Source organism: Oryctolagus cuniculus, chromosome 12 (assembly GCF_964237555.1).
Source record: "Oryctolagus cuniculus chromosome 12, mOryCun1.1, whole genome shotgun sequence".
NCBI classification, from domain to species: domain Eukaryota; kingdom Metazoa; phylum Chordata; class Mammalia; order Lagomorpha; family Leporidae; genus Oryctolagus; species Oryctolagus cuniculus.
Window position 1 is genome coordinate 63,544,737 of NC_091443.1, and position 16,012 is coordinate 63,560,748.

Sequence of the window (16,012 nt, forward strand, 5' to 3'; positions counted from 1 at the left end):
TCTCTACCCTTCCCGGGCCTGTTGGGAAGGAAGAGGTTGTCCCTCTTTGCACAGGGCTCCTACCTTGCAGCAAGCTCCAGGGAGCAGAGGGTATCACCAACTCACGGCCCCGCCCACACCCAGCTGGCACCAATTTAGGGCCTGGCCCTTTATCTTTCCAACCAAACTGTGCGCTGCTCGGGGCAGACCTACCATTTGCACACCTCTAGATTCTCCCGCCCCAACCTCTAACCTGTGCCTGGTATGGAACTGGCACTGGCACACATTTCAGGGAAGGCTGCAATCCAATCACCCCCCGAGTTCTGACTCTTCCCAGCCTAATGCCTTCAGCCACGGCACCTTCCTGTACCCAAGGCCGGGCCCTGAACAGCCTGCTTGCTGCGAAACCCTTTCTGCTTACCCTATCCAAACCCCAGATCCTGACCCGACCCCCCAGGCTTGGCGCACCGCCCCCATTTCTTCTGGCCCTGCCACCCTCTAGCCAGGACTATCTATGGGTCACCAGACCTAGATGTGCCCTACCCTCTGCCCTCACGTAGCTGCCTCCCGAGAAGGGGGCCAGCCAGCGGCCTGGAGTCTGGAGCCTGGGTCCCTGCCAGGCAGCCGTGGGACCCAGGGGTGGCTGTGAGAAAAGAGGCTGGGGAACCTCCAGGGTCTCCCTTCTCCGTCTTCTCCATACCCCGAGGCCCGGTGCAGACAGATGAACGGGAAGAGACTCGAGCAGATACCCCGCCGAGGGGGAGAGGAGGGCGCGGGCGGAGACAAACGTGGGACTCCCCAACCTCTCGGCCACTCGCTGTCCCGCTCTACGAAGCGCGGGCGTGAGGCCGCCCTCTGTGCGGCTGGATGAGTCTGTCTTTGGAGCTGCGAGGCTCTCTGCACGTTGTGAGGATCGAGGCCCACCACAGGAGCCGCACCGCCAGGGAGGAGGCGCCCGCCGCGCCAGCTCCGCGGTCTTCCAGACAGCCGGGCTGCAGCGCCGCGCGGCGCAGCCCCGGGCAGCCTCCTCCCTGCCCTCCGCGCCGCGCCCATTGGTTGGGTTTCTTCTCGGCCCCGCCCAGCGACGGGAGCCAGGCGCTGACGCATGCGCACGAGCTCTCCGCCGCCGCTGCTGCCGCCGCTTCAGCACCAGCGCCCGGACAGCGGCGCCGCCCACGGGCATGGACGGTGGGAGCAGCGGTAGCGGCGGCAGCGGACCGGCTCGAGGCCCGGGTCCCGAAGGGGAGCAGCGGCCCGAAGAGGAGCCCTTGGCTCCAGACGGCAGCTCCCCGGACAGGTACGGCGGTCGGCTCCGCAGACCCAGCTCGCAAACCTTCCCAGCCCCTCCCCCCAGGTAGCCCCAGTAGCCGCCATATGTCGCCCCACTCATTCCCCAGTCTTCCCAGAGCCCCTGCCCGGAGTCGTCACGTTCCCGGCCTCCCTCACCGCTCCATCCATCTTGCTGGGTCAATTTGCTCGCTCCCCGACACCCTCGGGTGCCAGCCTCCCATTGCTCTCACTGCCTGGGGGACTTGCCCCACCCACTGTTCGAACCGATTCCCCTGCCTTGCGTGCGCCACCCCCCTCCCCGACCGCGGACCCTGGTCCTGCGTCTTTTCAGGATGTCACTAGCCCGCAGCAACCTCAGTGTAGGTCCAGCAGGTCCGTGTGCACGGGGACGCGCACGGACGGCAGATGGGAGACTCGCCAAGGCGGGTATCTGGGGGAGGGCAGCCACGTCAAGAGCTGTCTTTGTCCGTCCCTGTCAGTTGCTTGCCTGCCGTGCATCGCCCCAGGCTGTGGATGTGTGGCAGTCACTGTCATTCTCTGGAGCCGTTAAGGGGGAGGCAGGCTGTGAGGCTCAGGCCCTGGGTCTGCACCTCCCCCGAAGGCCGAGATCTCCGTGTCTGGCTGTCTCTTCATCCACCATATGTGTGAGGAAGAGCCCAGCCAGGTAGCAGCAAAATGGCGCAATTCCTGTGCCCTGCCTGGCTCTGCTGCCCCCAGAATCCCTCCTTTGACAGGACACTGCCTTTTTCCTGCCTCGACTGAAATCAAAGGAATTTTTCAAGGGGAAAAAGCAGAGGTGGATATTGTCTCCAGACTGCCCCCAGTTAGAAGTGTACATTCTGTCCCTGAGAGAGAAGAGAAAGCCCCACAAGTAGGGGGAACCTCTCACTTCTCTCCGTTGTTACCGCTTCAGCCCAGATAGGTTGTCTGAAAGGCACAGAGCTTTCTTCAACAGGGTGAGAGGGTGGGTGTGTTCCCCTAAGGGAGGGGGCTAGCCTGGAACCTCAGCCTGAGAAGCTGGTATGAAGCAGTGACAGTAAGGGAAAGACCTGGGGCCAGAAGCATCCCTGCAAGGGACTGGAGAGTCGTGCTCTGTCTCAGATACCTTTATCTTGCAAAGGATCAGTCCTGTCCCGTCTGCTCATTTCCCTGGGCACAGGAGCCACTCGCTCTCTTCCGGTGATTCCCTGGACCTGACACCTCCCTTTGCCAGAGACCAGGGACACTAATCAGGCATAGGGACTCAATTTGATTCAATTCAAGAAACAAAATTATGCTCCTGCTGAGTTCAGCTGCACTCTGCAGATAGATACCCAGTGAATACTAAGATGGCACACACAGCACAAACACATTGGCTGCAGAGCCATTCGAAACAGTTACATGTTTTTAAAATTACCTTTTGATTTCCCTGATGGTGTGAGCTGCTCCTCACCTGTCCTGGCCATTCTGCGTGTGAGCTTGTGGGCTTGGGGGCTCCCAAGCTGGAGCCGTGTGTCCGGGGTGCTGTGGCCTCTTCTGTGAGGCCTGTACCACCACTTTCCCTCCCGCCGCCTGCTGTCTGTCTGCCTCAGTCACTTGGCTGACAGGGCAGCAGGCTCAGGCAGGCAGCCCAGAAAGTTACTCATCCCCATCAGGGGTGGAACTAAGAGGGTGAGAGTGAAAAGCCCAGGAGAAGCCAGGCCGGGGGTGCTTAACTCCCTGTGGTTATTGGGCTCTCCTGAGAAGGGAGGGCAGCAGGGGCTGGCAGGAGAAAGTTTTTATTATGAGAAGAGTGGAATCTGGCTTTTTTCATTAGGAGGGTTGAGAAACAGGCCTGGCTCTACAGCAAATAGAATGTGGAAGGGTGAGGGTGAGGTTGGAGGCAGTTCATCCTAGGTCCCTGAGGAGGAACAGAAGGAGCTGACGGGACGGAGCTGGGACCAGGGAGACCCCGGCGGCAGCAATCTCATGGAAGCCAGGATCTCCCTTGAACAGCAGCCAGCTAAGGAAGGGGTAGGCTCCCGGGGTCTGGAGGCCTGGTTAGGACGCTGAGGGCTCCCACACTCCTGCAGTGCCCTCAGAAGTGCTGGCTTCCCTGACTCAAAAAACTGACTCTCCAAACAGGGGGCTGGCTCCCAGGAAGTCCAGCACTGAGTGCTGCTGTCAGGCTGTGGGCAGCTGGCACAGACCCCTCACCTCCACCTCGACTCCCCGTCCTCCTGACTCTGGGAAGGCAGGCCCTGCTGTATAGAGGGAAGCCAAAGCTGACAGATCATCCTCAGGCCTTCAGGACCCAAGCCAGACCGAGCCCAAGGCCAAGCACATGGCAAGTGCTCAAAAAAACACTTGCAGAATTAAAAATCTCTAAGACATGGATGTTTGCCCATGTCTCACAGAACACTCACCTGGCTTCCCTTTGGTCCACAGAGACTGGCCTGCGAGTTCTTTACTAGGACACTGATTGCTTATGTCAATAACTGTGTGGGATCATCTGAGGTCTTGCTTTAAAGCTGTTTTATTTATTTATTTGGCAGGTAGAGTTACAGAGAGAGAGAGACAGAGAGAGACAGAGAGAAAGGTCTTCCTTCCATTGGCTCACCCCCCCCAAATGGCCAGTACGGCCAGTGCTGTGCCGATCCGAAGCCAGGAGCCAGGTGCTTCCTCCTGGTCTCCCGTGTGAGTGCAGGGGCCCAAGCACTTGGGCCATCCTCCACTGCACTCCCGGGCCACAGCAGAGAGCTAGACTGGAAGAGGAGCAACCGGGACTAGAACCCAGTGTCTATATGGGATGCCGGCGCCACAGGCGGAGGATTAATCAAGTGAGCCACGGCGCTGGGCCCTGAGGTCTTGCTTTAAAACAGCTTTGGTCCAATAGGTATTTTTCTACATGTTGAATTGGGAAAAAGGGGTATCATTAATTCAATTCAAATCATGAGGTCAAATTTTGATGCAGCTTTTGGCTAAAAAGGAAAGCATTAACAATTAAATACAGAGTGAGATTCTCAATGTATGAGAAGTTCTAAAATGGAGATTATGTTACCTGAAGTGCCAAGAGGACAGGTGGTCAATACAATACACTTCTTTAGGTACCTGCTTCCTGCTGCGGTGAGCGTGCGATGCAGCGGGAAACCGAATGCGTCCTGCACACGCCAGGCTGCACGACAGGCATCTCGCATGCGTTAGCCACCGCAGTTCATGCCCATCGCAAGCCCGAGAAGTGGGCTGCGCAGCACAACCTCAGCAGACAAGGATGCCAGCTTTCCTGAGGCTCCAGGACTGAAGGAGGAGGGAGTCAGGAGCCCACCTCCACTGCCCTGGCGTGCTACCCTCAGCGTGGGGTCATTCCGCCCCGACTGTGGGGTCAGCCTTCTAGAAGAGCTGCTATTCTGTCCCTCCCCTTGCCTGTGGGCAGAACTCAGCCTCTGTGTGTGATGTCCACCTGCTACGGAGGCTGGACTCCAGGCCAGAGCTCCCTAAGCAGTGCTGCAGGAAGGGCTAGAGGCCGCGGTCTGCTCAGCTGAGACTCCCACGGCAGCAGTGAACGTTCTGGTGGCCCTGGTAAGCCAGAGCGGACAGGGGAAAGGGGATAGGGCTGTGCAGGGTGGCCCAGCCCTGAACCTCCTTGAGAACCCCCATTGCCCCCGGGCATTCTGTTCTGTGCTCAGCCTTTCCTGTCCCACTTCTGGCAGACCTGCTCCTGGGACGACACTCCACCTCCAGGAGCCAACCGGTGGGGCTGAGTCCATGTGCAGAGTGTTGCCCTGGTGAGCAGTTTTGCGAGAGGAATCCATTGCTGATTCCTTCCCGGCCCTTTCCACAGGCGCTCCAATTCCCTCTCCCAATTGTGCACACACTTGCGAAGCAAACCTGCTCTGTGCAGAGCCAGTGACAGGGTTGGCAGAAGGGCAGCAGCACTTTTGCAAAACTCTTGCTGACTACCTCCAGCCCTATCAAAGTCTGGCCCCTCGCTGGGCCCCCTCAGACCTCTGTGACTTCCTGTCTCACAGCACTCAGAATGCTCGCCTGGCCACATCTCTCACCCCCTGGGAGTGCCTACAGGGCAAGGACTGGGTCCTACGCATACCAGCACCAGGCGCAGTAGCCAGTCTAGCCCTCAGTATTCATTCAGCAGCACTTCCTGGGCACTGCTGTGTGCAAGGTGCCATTCAAGGATGCACTGAGGATGCAGATATGAACTAATGCCTCAGGTTCCTGTCCTCCCAGGGCTCACATGCCATCTGAGAGACAGGTGAGCAATGACAGAGGCAGGCATTTGGTGCAGCTTAGAACACAGTATCACAATGCCTGGTTTTAGTCTCGGCTCCTCCACTTCAAATCCAGCTTCCCACGAATGTACGCCCTGGAAGGTATCAGCTCATGGCCCAAGTGCTTGGAGTTCTGCCGCCCAGAGTGAGTTCCAGGCTCCTGGCTTTGGCCTGTCTCAGTTTTGGCTGTTGCCGGCATTTGAGAAGTGAACCAGAGGATGGAAGATCTCTGTCTGCTTTTCAACTCAAGTGAACCTAAATAAGTTTTTAAGAAAGAAATATGACAACTATATAATGTTTGGTTCAGAAAATGCTTTGAAAAACATCAAGTATAGAAAGGGGATGGAGACGTGCTTGCTGATATTTTAGAGTCGTTGGGGAAGACTTCTGTAAGGGGCGAGCCATGGAGAGCAGAGTAAACAGAAGGCAATAAACTGGGAAAGGGGCAAGAAAGCTCAAGACTCTAGGGCGGTGGCAAGGGTGCAGCAGGTGGACAATAATTGCCTGTCAAGAGAACGAGCAGAAGCAGCACAGGCCTGCCAGGCAGAACGGGGGTCAAGCTCTTCACCTCTCCCCGAACCTGTTTTTGGAACCTGAACCTCAGGGGCAGGTGTTTGGCCTAGCACTCAAGCTGCTGGTTGGGACAGCCACATCCTCTGTCAGGGTGCCTGGGTCCCACTCCCAGTTCTGCTGATTCCAGCTTCCAGCTAATGCACCCCTGCGAGGCAGCAGGTGATGGCGTCAGTAGTTGGGTCCCTGTCACCATATGGAAGACCTGGATTGAGTTCCTGGCTCCCAGATTCAACCCTCAGCCTAGTCAGCCCATTTGGGGAGCAAATTAGCAAATGGGAGTTCTCTCTCTCTCAAATAAAATCAATAAATAATTGATGACAATCTATAAAACAAGGAAAATATTTGCTTATGAGATTCTTGTAAAAAGTAAATAAAATCATTTCTGGAAAAGCATATTTTGTGTCTTGCACAGTGCTTGGTGCACAGCAGGCTGCCAGCAATGTTCTTGAGTGCACAGCTAGAGGAGAGAGTGGCTGCCAGGAGGCAGGCTAGGGGTGCGGACTTTAAGCCCCTCTTCTCACCTCTCCCAGGACTAGTACAAAAATAACCGTCAGCCCTGTCTCCTTGTCTTCCTGACCGCACAGGGCGAGGGCATAGGAGAGCCCACCAGCACCCTCCACCCTGAACTTCCCTCTCTCTCCGCAGGTCCCAGACCAAGGCTGTGGCCCCTGAAGCAAGCCCGGAGCGAAGCTGCTCCCTCCACAGCTGCCCCCTGGAGGACCCTTCCAGTTCTTCAGGACGCCCACAAACAAATTCCATCCTCCCGCCTGTGGGTCCATCCAGCCCCTTGGCCCCTGCCCACTTCATCTATCCCCAGGCACCACAGGACTACCAGGGGGGCAGTTCTCTGCTGGGACCGGGGGACCAGACAGCTCTCTGCTCCCATGGCTCCAGCCTCAGCCCCTCCCCAGCCCCCTCACAGCTTGATGGGGCCTGGAAGCCACCCCTGCAGCACCATGTGGTCACCGTCAGGTAAGGAGCGGCCCGGCAGTTGCTACCTGCCGCTGCGAGGCTTCGGAGTGGATCTAGCCCTGGGCGCTGGACTCCCTCATCGCCTGAAGGGGGGCCAGCCTGGATGGAGTAGGAAGCGAGGGTTGGAACTGGGGCATTGGAAGGTCCTAAAAGGGTTCATACTATCTTGTGCTGTCTGCCTCCCCCTCTGTCCCTCAGTCCCTGTCCCCCAGCCCTGCACACACAAGCAAGTGTCTTTTCTTCTCTTTCACAGGCAGGAACAGGCCTTCCAGATGCCAAAGAGGTAGGCCTGGGCCTTCCCTGGACCCCTAGGGGTGACCAGGACAGGCCCGTTAAGCTGTGCTCCAAGTGTCCTCTGCTCCAACACCCCTTCTCCGTGGACCCTAAGCTCACCAGCCCTGCTACCACACCCAACCCCAACTCAGGAGGGCCCCCTCCTTCTTTCCCAGCTATTCCCAGCTGATTGCTGAGTGGCCTGTGGCCATGCTGCTGCTGTGTCTGGGTGTCATCCTCCTCTGCACCATGGCTGGACTGCTGGGGAGCCGGCCTCCTGACTTCTCCGAGCCTCTGCTGGTGAGGCTCCCAGGGCACAGAGAGGGGCTCCCACCCAGGCCGGGCCACTTCAGCTCAGTCTGGGGAAGAAAGTCAGAGTGGCCCAGCTGGGGGAAGGGTAGCAATGGTGGGCTGTTGACCTCCAGGGGGCTTGGGGAGACAACACAGAGGGCTCACACCCACAGTGCAGGGACCACAGAGGCAGAGCTGGGAAGGGCCCAGGTGGAGAGCTCCTCCTCCGCCCACTGTGTGTCTCTGCCCTCCTCCCTCCAGGGTTTCGAGCCTCGGGACACGGACATCGGGCGCAAGCTGGTGGTCTGGAGAACTCTGCAGGTCCTCACGGGCCCCAGAAAGCTGCTTTCCCTGTCCCCAGACCTGGAGCAGAACAGGTAACAGGTTCCCAACTTTGCACTGTGGGTGGGAAAGGGAGGAAGAAGAGGGTGTCCAGGAAGGGGACATCAGGTGACCTCCCCAAAGGGCCAGACAGGCTTGCTGGGGCTCCCAGGGAGGGGGCTCTGCCTCCTTTGAGGCCTCCGCCCCAACAGTGCCCTCTGCCTCAGCTCCAGCTCCCATGGCACCCGGAGCCCAGCACCTGGGGTCGTTGCCCAGGCGAATGTTGTGCGGTCTCGGAGGATGGTGGAGCCCCCAGAGGAAAAGCAGGAGGAGAGCTTCTTCTGCGGCCCCCCGGGTGAGTTCCTGGCCTAGTGGGACAGGCAGGCCAGATCAAATGTGGGCAGAGAGAGAGAGAGAGAAGGCAGCCGGCTGACCACATTCAAACCAAGGAGGCTGGTGACAGCTGGGAGGAAGAGGCCTGTTTCAGAGACTTCAGCCAGGTAGGGTCAAGCTGGGTGGGGGAGGGGAGCCACAGGGACAGGACCAGGCAGCAGGGCACAGGTGGCTGGCTCCTGAGAATCGGAACATCACATGGTCCCGGGGAATAAGCATCTTCCCTTTGGTGGGCCCAGGACCTGGGGCCAAAGGGCTGAGCTTTGTGTGTGGGGGTGTTGCAGAGAAGAGCTACGCAAAGCTGGTGTTCATGTCCACCTCGTCGGGCAGCCTGTGGAATGTGCATGCCATTCATTCCATGTGTCGGATGGAACAGGACCAGGTGAGCTGGCTGGGGAGGTGCCATGGACTTGGGGGTTGAACTAAGGACACAAGGGACCTGATCCCAAGAAAATACAGCCGAGCCAGGCCCGCTGGGTGGGGTGGGGGTGGGGGTGCTCAGGAAGAACGTTCCTTGCTTAGACACCAGCCTTGACCCTGCTGAGAGGCCTCAGAGTGGGGTGGGAAAAGAGTGGCCATTTTGGGACCAGCCAAGGTACGGGTGTTGAGAGAGCCCGTGTACAGCCTGGGGATTTGCAGCAGGTCTGAAAAGGGGGAGCTGGCACTACAGGCTTCAAGGCCCAGCCCTCTCCACCCACGCGGTGCCAGTCTGGTCATGCTGACCGGGAAACCATCCAGGGAAACCTGTGACAGGGATTCTCCTCCTAAAGCCAGTAGCCTAGGCCCTCCCCTTCCCGTGAGGGCACCTGGAGGACCACCAGACACTGGTTAGGAGCAGGTGCTCTGCAGTGAGATGCTAGAGTTCAAGGCCAATGCCCGGGCTCCCTTGCTGCACAGTTTCAGGCATGTTTGTTAACCTCAGTGCCTCCGTGTCCATGGATGGTATTTTCTTCATGAGGACGTTGGGACAATTAGACATGGCAAAACTGGGGGAAACACAGCATAATGCCTCACCACAGCAGTCACTCGGTAAATGTCCTGTTGGTGTCGCCAAGATCTCACGCCCAGGACCACACAGCCAGTTAGGGCAGAGCAGGGCCTGGGACTCCCACCACGCCACCGGCTGTCGCGACGTCAGCAGCAGGGTGGGAGAGAAAAGGAGGCACAAGGTCTGAAAGGGAAACAGCTCTGGCCCCAGAGGTTGAAGCAGCCCAGTGGACAGAGGTAGGGCGCTGGGGGTTGCCAGCAACCCTCGTCCTGGAATGTCCTGGCTTGTATTTATCTTACTGCTTGCTTCCAGCTCCCTCGGCCCCGTTCCTTCTGTGGCTGCCACCTGCGTTCCCCCTCCTGGGGTGTGTGACCCACACAGGTCCTAAGGGCAGGGCCTCCCAGTCTGGGGCCTCGGGCAGCAACCCTGAGACTCCTCTCTGAGAGAGTCAAGCTGTAGCTGCTGGCTCTCGGGGCCAGGAGCCAAAGGCAGCTCTGGGAGAGCTGGGTCTGCAGGGCTGTCTGTCCCAGCTCCTCTTTGCCTGTGCCTTGCAGCCTGAAAGGAAGTGAGAAGGCCCCGGACAGGGCTGGGGACACTGGGCCCCTGGCACCGCCCTGAGGCCTCCTCCTGCTTGTGTGCGCCCTACAGATCCGCTCCCACACCCGCTTCGGGGCTCTGTGCCAGAGGACGGCAGCCAATGAGTGCTGCCCCAGCTGGTCTCTGGGCAACTACGTGGCTGTGCTCTCCAACCGCTCCTCCTGCCTGGACACCACCCACGCTGACACAGCCCGCATCCTGCTCCTGCTGCGGGCCTGTGCGCTGTACTACCACCGGGGGGCCCTGGTGCCCTCCTGTCTGGGACCCGCGCATGGCAAGTCCCCACACTGTGCCCAGGTTCCCACCAAATGCACCCAGAGCAGTGCCATCTACCAACTCCTGCACTTTCTGCTCGATAGGGACTTTCTGAGCCCCCAGACTGCTGACTACCAGGTGCCCTCTCTCAAGTACAGCCTGCTCTTCCTGCCCACCCAGAAGGGGGCCTCCATGATGGACATCTACCTGGACGGCCTGGTCACCCCCTGGGCGATTTCTGACAACTACACGTCCATCACGGGAATGGACCTGGGCCTTAAGCAGGCGCTGCTGAGGCATTACTTGGCCCAGGACACGGTGTACCCCGTGCTGTCCCTGGCTGCCATCTTCTTCGGCATTGCCCTCTACCTGCGCTCGCTCTTCGTCACGCTCATGGTGCTGCTCGGGGTGCTGGGCTCCCTGCTGGTGGCCTTCTTTCTTTACCACGTGGCCTTCCGCATGGCTTACTTCCCCTTCGTCAACCTGGCAGCCGTCATTCTGCTCAGCGGCGTCTGCGCCAACCACACGCTCATCTTCTTTGACCTGTGGCGCCTCAGCAAGAACCAGCTGCCCTCTGGGGGGCTGGCGCAGCGCGTGGCCCGCACCATGCACCACTTTGGCTACCTGCTGCTCGTCTCGGGCCTCACCACCAGCGCGGCCTTCTATGCCAGCTACCTGAGCCACCTGCCGGCCGTGCGCTGCTTCGCCCTCTACATGGGCACGGCGGTGCTGGCGCACCTGGCGCTCACGCTGGCCTGGCTGCCCGCCTCCGCCGTGATCCACGAGCGCTACGTGGCGCGCGGCTGTGCGCCTCAGGGCCCGTGGGGCCGCAGCGCGCCGGGGCGCCTGGTGCTGGCGCTACACCGGCGGCTCCGCGGCCTCCGAAAGGCGGCCGCCATGGGCTCCCGCCTGCTCTTCCAGCGCCTGCTGCCCTGCGGCGTCATCAAGTTCCGCTACATCTGGATCTGCTGGTTCGCGGCGCTGGCGGCAGGGGGCGCCTACATCGGCGGCGTCAGCCCGCGCCTGCAGCTGCCCATCCTGCCGCCCCGCGGCGGCCAGGTCTTCCGGCCCAGCCACCCTTTCGAGCGCTTCGACGCGGAGTACCGCCAGCAGTTCCTGTTTGAGCAGCCTGCTCAGGGCAAAGGAGGCCGCATGCCCGTGGTTTTGGTGTGGGGCGTCCTGCCCGTAGACACGGGCGACCCCCTGGACCCTCGCAGCAACAGTTCCCTGTTGAGCGACCCCGCCTTCTCAGCCAGTGGCCCCGAGGCCCAGCGCTGGCTGCTGGCGCTCTGCCACAGTGCACGGAATCAGAGCTTTTTCGGCCCCCAGCCGGAGGGGGGGCCCACGCTGTGTTTCATGGAGGCCCTCCAGCGCTGGATGGAGGGCCCTGGCTGTGCCCGCCTGGGCCCCGACCTCTGCTGCGGGCAGTCGGGCTTCCCCTGGGCCCCCCAGCTTTTCCTGCACTGCCTCAAGATGATGGCTCTGGAGCAAGGCCCCAATGGCACCCGGGACCTAGGACCCCGCTTTGATGCCCAGGGCAGCCTAGCTGCCCTGGTGCTGCAGTTCCAGACCAACTTCGAGTACAGTCCAGACTACAGCCAGATTCACCACTTCTACACCGAGGTCAGCCACTGGCTGGCCACGGAACTGCGCGCGGCGCCCCCTGGCCTCCGTGGCGGGTGGTTCACCAGCCGCCTGGATCTGTTCAGCCTGCAGCACAGCCTGAGCACTGAGCCTGCGGTGGTGCTGGGCCTGGCTCTGGCGCTGGCCTTCGCCACGATGCTTCTGGGCACCTGGAACGTTCCGCTCAGTCTGTTCTCCGTGGCTGCCGTGGCTGGCACTGTGCTGCTCACCGTGGGACTCCTGGTTCTCCTCGAGTGGCAGCTCAACACTGCCGAGGCCCTCTTTCTCTCTGCCTCCGTGGGCCTCTCCGTAGACTTCACAGTCAACTACTGCATCTCTTACCACCTGTGCCCACACCCTGACCGCCTGAGCCGCGTGGCCTTCTCGCTGCGCCAGACCAGCCGCGCCACCGCCGCGGGGACCGCAGCCCTGTTTGCAGCTGGCGTGCTCATGCTGCCTGCCACGGTGCTGCTCTACCGCAAGCTGGGCATCATCCTCATGATGGTCAAGTGTGTCAGCTGTGGCTTTGCCAGCTTCTTCTTCCAGTCTCTGTGCTGTTTCTTTGGGCCCGAAAAGAACTGTGGACAGATCCTCTGGCCCTGTGCCCACCTGCCGTGGGACATTGGAACCGGGGATCCTGCCGGGGAAAAGTCAGGCCACCCGCGACCTGGCTCAGTGGGAGGGGGGTCCGGGTCCTGCTCAGACCACTATGAGCTGCAGCCCCTGGCCCGGCGCCGGAGCCCCAGCTTCGACACCAGCACAGCCACCAGCAAGCTGTCCCACCGGCCCTCAGTCCTCTCTGAGGACCTGCAGCTGCACGATGGCTCCTGCTGCTCCCGGCTCCCGCCGGCCCCCGCCTCCCCCAGGGAGCTGCTGCTAGACCACCAGGCAGTCTTCAGCCAGTGCCCAGCCCTGCAGACCTCCTCCCCTTATAAGCAAGCTGGCCCTAGCCCCAAAACCCAGGCCAGGCAGGAGCCCCAAGGGCAGAAAGATGAGCCCCTGCAGGCCTCCCCTGAAGCCCCGCCCCACTCCCCCAAGACCAAGGCCGAAGAGCTTCCTGATGGCCTCTGCTCGTCAGCCAGCACCCTAGAGGGGCTCAGCGTCTCCGACGAGACCTGCCTAAGCACCTCTGAACCCAGCGCCCGAGTGCCAGATTCCATGGGCGCCTCCCCGGAGGACCTGGATGACACTGGGCAGCCAGTCCCGGAGCGGGGCCAGCTGAATGGAAAACGGGACACCCTGTGGCTGGCCCTGAGGGAGACGGTGTACGACCCGTCACTGCCCGCCTCCCACCAGAGCAGCTCATCCTGGAAGGGCCGTGGAGGGCTGGGGGATGACAGCCCTGTGATGCTGCCCAATAGCCAGCCCGATCTGCCCGATGTTTGGCTGCGCAGGCCCAGCAGCCACACCTCAGGCTATAGCAGCTGAGGGGACCCAGGGAGGCAGCACCGGGGCTCAGAACTCCTGCTGGGGGAGGGTAAGGCAGGGGAGGTCCCACCCCCAATCCACATGGGGAGGTCCCACCCCCCAGCTGTGGGTTTTAAACCCTGCCCAACGTTCTGGCCTTGATCAGGCCGTTACTCACCCTTCTGGTCTGGAGGCCTCAGCGGACACCAGGCTGTCCTTATGGCCTGCTGGGGACCTCTCTGTCCCCTACAGTGCCAGCCAGGAGCCCTCCTCTGGAAAGGGGAAAGGCCAGATGGGAGAACCTGGCCCCCATCCCCAGTGGCCAGAAGACCGTGAAACCGAGGGCCCCTGTCCCCAGGCCCCTGTCAGGTGCCTCACTGACCAGCATGGCCCCCGGGGTGCCCCGCAGCCTCCTGGGTCTCACCTCCCTCCCTCATGGGCTGATGGTCAGGGCACTGCCCTAGGCCAGAACTGGGCGAGGCCCCTGTGCTCAACTTCCCTGCTCTCCTCGCTGTCCCCAGGCTGAGCAGGAAGTCCCCAAGGCCAGGCAGAGTTGCTTGTGGGAGTGAGCAGGAGGAGGAGGGAGAACGGTCAGCCTCGGAGCACCCCAGAATGGCATGACAGTCCCTGCGGGAGCAGGCTTGGGTGCTGTCCTAGTAATAGACAGCAGCAACCCTGTCAGTCCCCGGAACCTCGCTGCCTCACCAGGGGAGCCTGTGGCTGGTCAGCTGCTTCTATGCCAACTTCAAGGTCAAGACATGGAAACTAAGTAAGGCTCACTGATTGACCCCACGCGCTACAGCTGTCCAGTGGCACAGTGCATTCCTGACTCAGTCCACCTCTCCCTTCTCTCCCCCGGCTACCTGTTTCAGGGATGTTGTCCTGTGGCTGTCTCGACCCTTCATGGCTCACACCCTGTCCACTGGCCTCCGCCAGTGTCTCTGAGTAGCCCTCCCTCCCTCCCTCTCCAGAGAGAGCTGGATTCTGAGCAAACCCAGCTTTCCTGCCCATCTCCCCGAACTTCCCTCTGAAACGGCTGAGATGCCTGCCAGCCGTGGGGCGTCCTGGTGGCTCTGATTCTTTGGCTTGGGGCAGGCCTCTTCCTCCCAGGGGCAGTGCTGCAGGCGAGCAGAACCCAGCTGAGGCAGGAGCTCAGACCTGCCCTCTGTGGGAGTGCGTGAGTCTGAAGCTGCTCCCCAGGTCGTGTGCCCCCCCCACCCCCGCTCCTAAGGACTTGTTTCTCTGCAGGGCATGCAGCGGGCAGGCTGAAGCTTGGCTCCCCCACCCCTAACAGTGTGACGTGTGACAGCCTGTGACTCTAGGTAGTGTCCACATGTCGACTGAATGCCTGCTTTACATTATTTGCATGGTTATGAGGCGACAGGGCTGTGGAAGGCAAATCGAACAGCCGCCCTGGAAGAGCTCGCCTGCCAGCGGGGAGGCAGCTCCTGTTCACACGCAGACGTCAGTGAGGGCACTGAGGGTGCCCACGCCTGGCGCCGTCATTGCTGCCGGAGCTCAGGCTCCCAAGACGAGGTGATCTGGAAGGCTTTCTGGAGGAGGAGGGACTTGGGCTGGGCTTCAGCAGACCCTGTGCCGGACCAGAAGGGGCCTTAGCAATCATGTAATGCGCAATTTTCAAGCCTGGAACCTTTAGGACCCTTTCTTCAAAGAACCCTGTGTAGAAACCCAGCACGCAAAACGGATGCAAAGCAGCTCCTCCGGTGGGCGCCAGGCTGAGGAGTGCAGGAGCAGCGTGGCCTCGGCCTGAACCGCAGCCTCTTGGGGGCCCCGGGGAGCCCTTCAGGCCCCCAGCAGCTCTACAGAATGTGACAGGAAAACCACTGGCTGTGTCACAGATGGGCATCAATCAGGAAAGGGCCAGCCAGGCAGCTGGGGGCAGAGCTGCAGGCACAGGAGAGGTGATTTTGTTTTACTTCTCTATTGAGACCTACCTCCCACCCCAAGTCACCCATGAGAAGTGGAGCAGAAATCCCAGTGAGACCTGGGAGTTGTGCAAGAGACAGAGGACAGTACCATCCTCCCTATACCCACAGGGACCTTGGCTCCAGGACTCCTAACCCCTCCCCACCCGCCCCCATGGATACCAAAATCCCTTATGTTCAAGTCCCTTATAGAAGACGGCGTAGTATTTGCCTATAGCCTGCACATATCCACCTGTACACTTCGTCCTCTCTAGATTACTTATAATACCTGATGCAATGTAAATGCTATGGAAGTTGTAGTTATATTGTATTGTCTAGGGAATTGTGGCAAGAAAAAAAATGTCCCTACTTGTTCAATACAGACGCAAATATTTTTTTCCACTACTTTTGAAGGTGTGGTTGATTGATTCAACTGCCGAGCTCATGGATACCTAGCTGTTGATTCCTTTGCAAGACGAGTAAGGTAGATAAGTCCTGACACCCAGAGAGGGACACGCTGACTAGGCCTGTCACCCTGGGACTGCTCTGTCTTCATGTCCATCGTGTAGCATTCAGCCTCTCTGGCCTGGGGCTGCTCCCCAAGGTCCTGGCTTCTCTGCCCACGGACCACGTCCCTCACGGCCAGACTGCCTGAGCAAGAGCCCAAGTCCTGCTTTGACAAGAAAGAGAATCCAGCATCGTAGTTGCTTCTCAGCAACTCGTCAAGGCTCTTCTACCCCGTGCTGGGGGTACCAACAGGCCCCTTTAGTGTCATGCAAAGGAAGGCATTGGTATCGGAGACTGGGGCTTTAAACAGTGCCTGAGCACAACAAATGTTGAAAAGATACACGGAGAGCTGGGTAGGTCCCAGCAATTTGGGC

The 16,012-nt window shown here is 60.1% G+C and overlaps 1 protein-coding gene across 1 annotated transcript; it reads left to right on the plus strand.

Annotated features, from left to right (window-relative positions):
* Window positions 1-1,093: 1,093 nt before the first annotated feature.
* On the plus strand, window positions 1,094-15,536 carry DISP2 (dispatched RND transporter family member 2). The gene is made up of 8 exons (XM_017348144.3): window positions 1,094-1,276; window positions 6,732-7,058; window positions 7,312-7,341; window positions 7,508-7,631; window positions 7,884-7,999; window positions 8,171-8,298; window positions 8,621-8,718; window positions 9,973-15,536. Exons 1-8 carry the CDS (start codon window positions 1,161-1,163, stop codon window positions 13,225-13,227), a joined length of 4,194 nt encoding a protein of 1,397 aa, XP_017203633.3. The 5' UTR covers window positions 1,094-1,160; the 3' UTR covers window positions 13,228-15,536.
* Window positions 15,537-16,012: the final 476 nt, after the last annotated feature.

What these genes read in the sequence shown, in the direction of transcription:
- DISP2 (XM_017348144.3), top strand. Translation starts at nt 1,161, where the DNA reads ATGGACGGTGGGAGCAGCGGTAGCGGCGGCAGCGGACCGGCTCGAGGC. An exon ending in GACGGCAGCTCCCCGGACAG is followed by an intron (nt 1,277 to 6,731) that starts GTACGGCGGTCG and finishes CTCTCTCCGCAG; the next exon opens with GTCCCAGACCAAGGCTGTGG. An exon ending in ACTTCTCCGAGCCTCTGCTG is followed by an intron (nt 7,632 to 7,883) that starts GTGAGGCTCCCA and finishes TCCTCCCTCCAG; the next exon opens with GGTTTCGAGCCTCGGGACAC.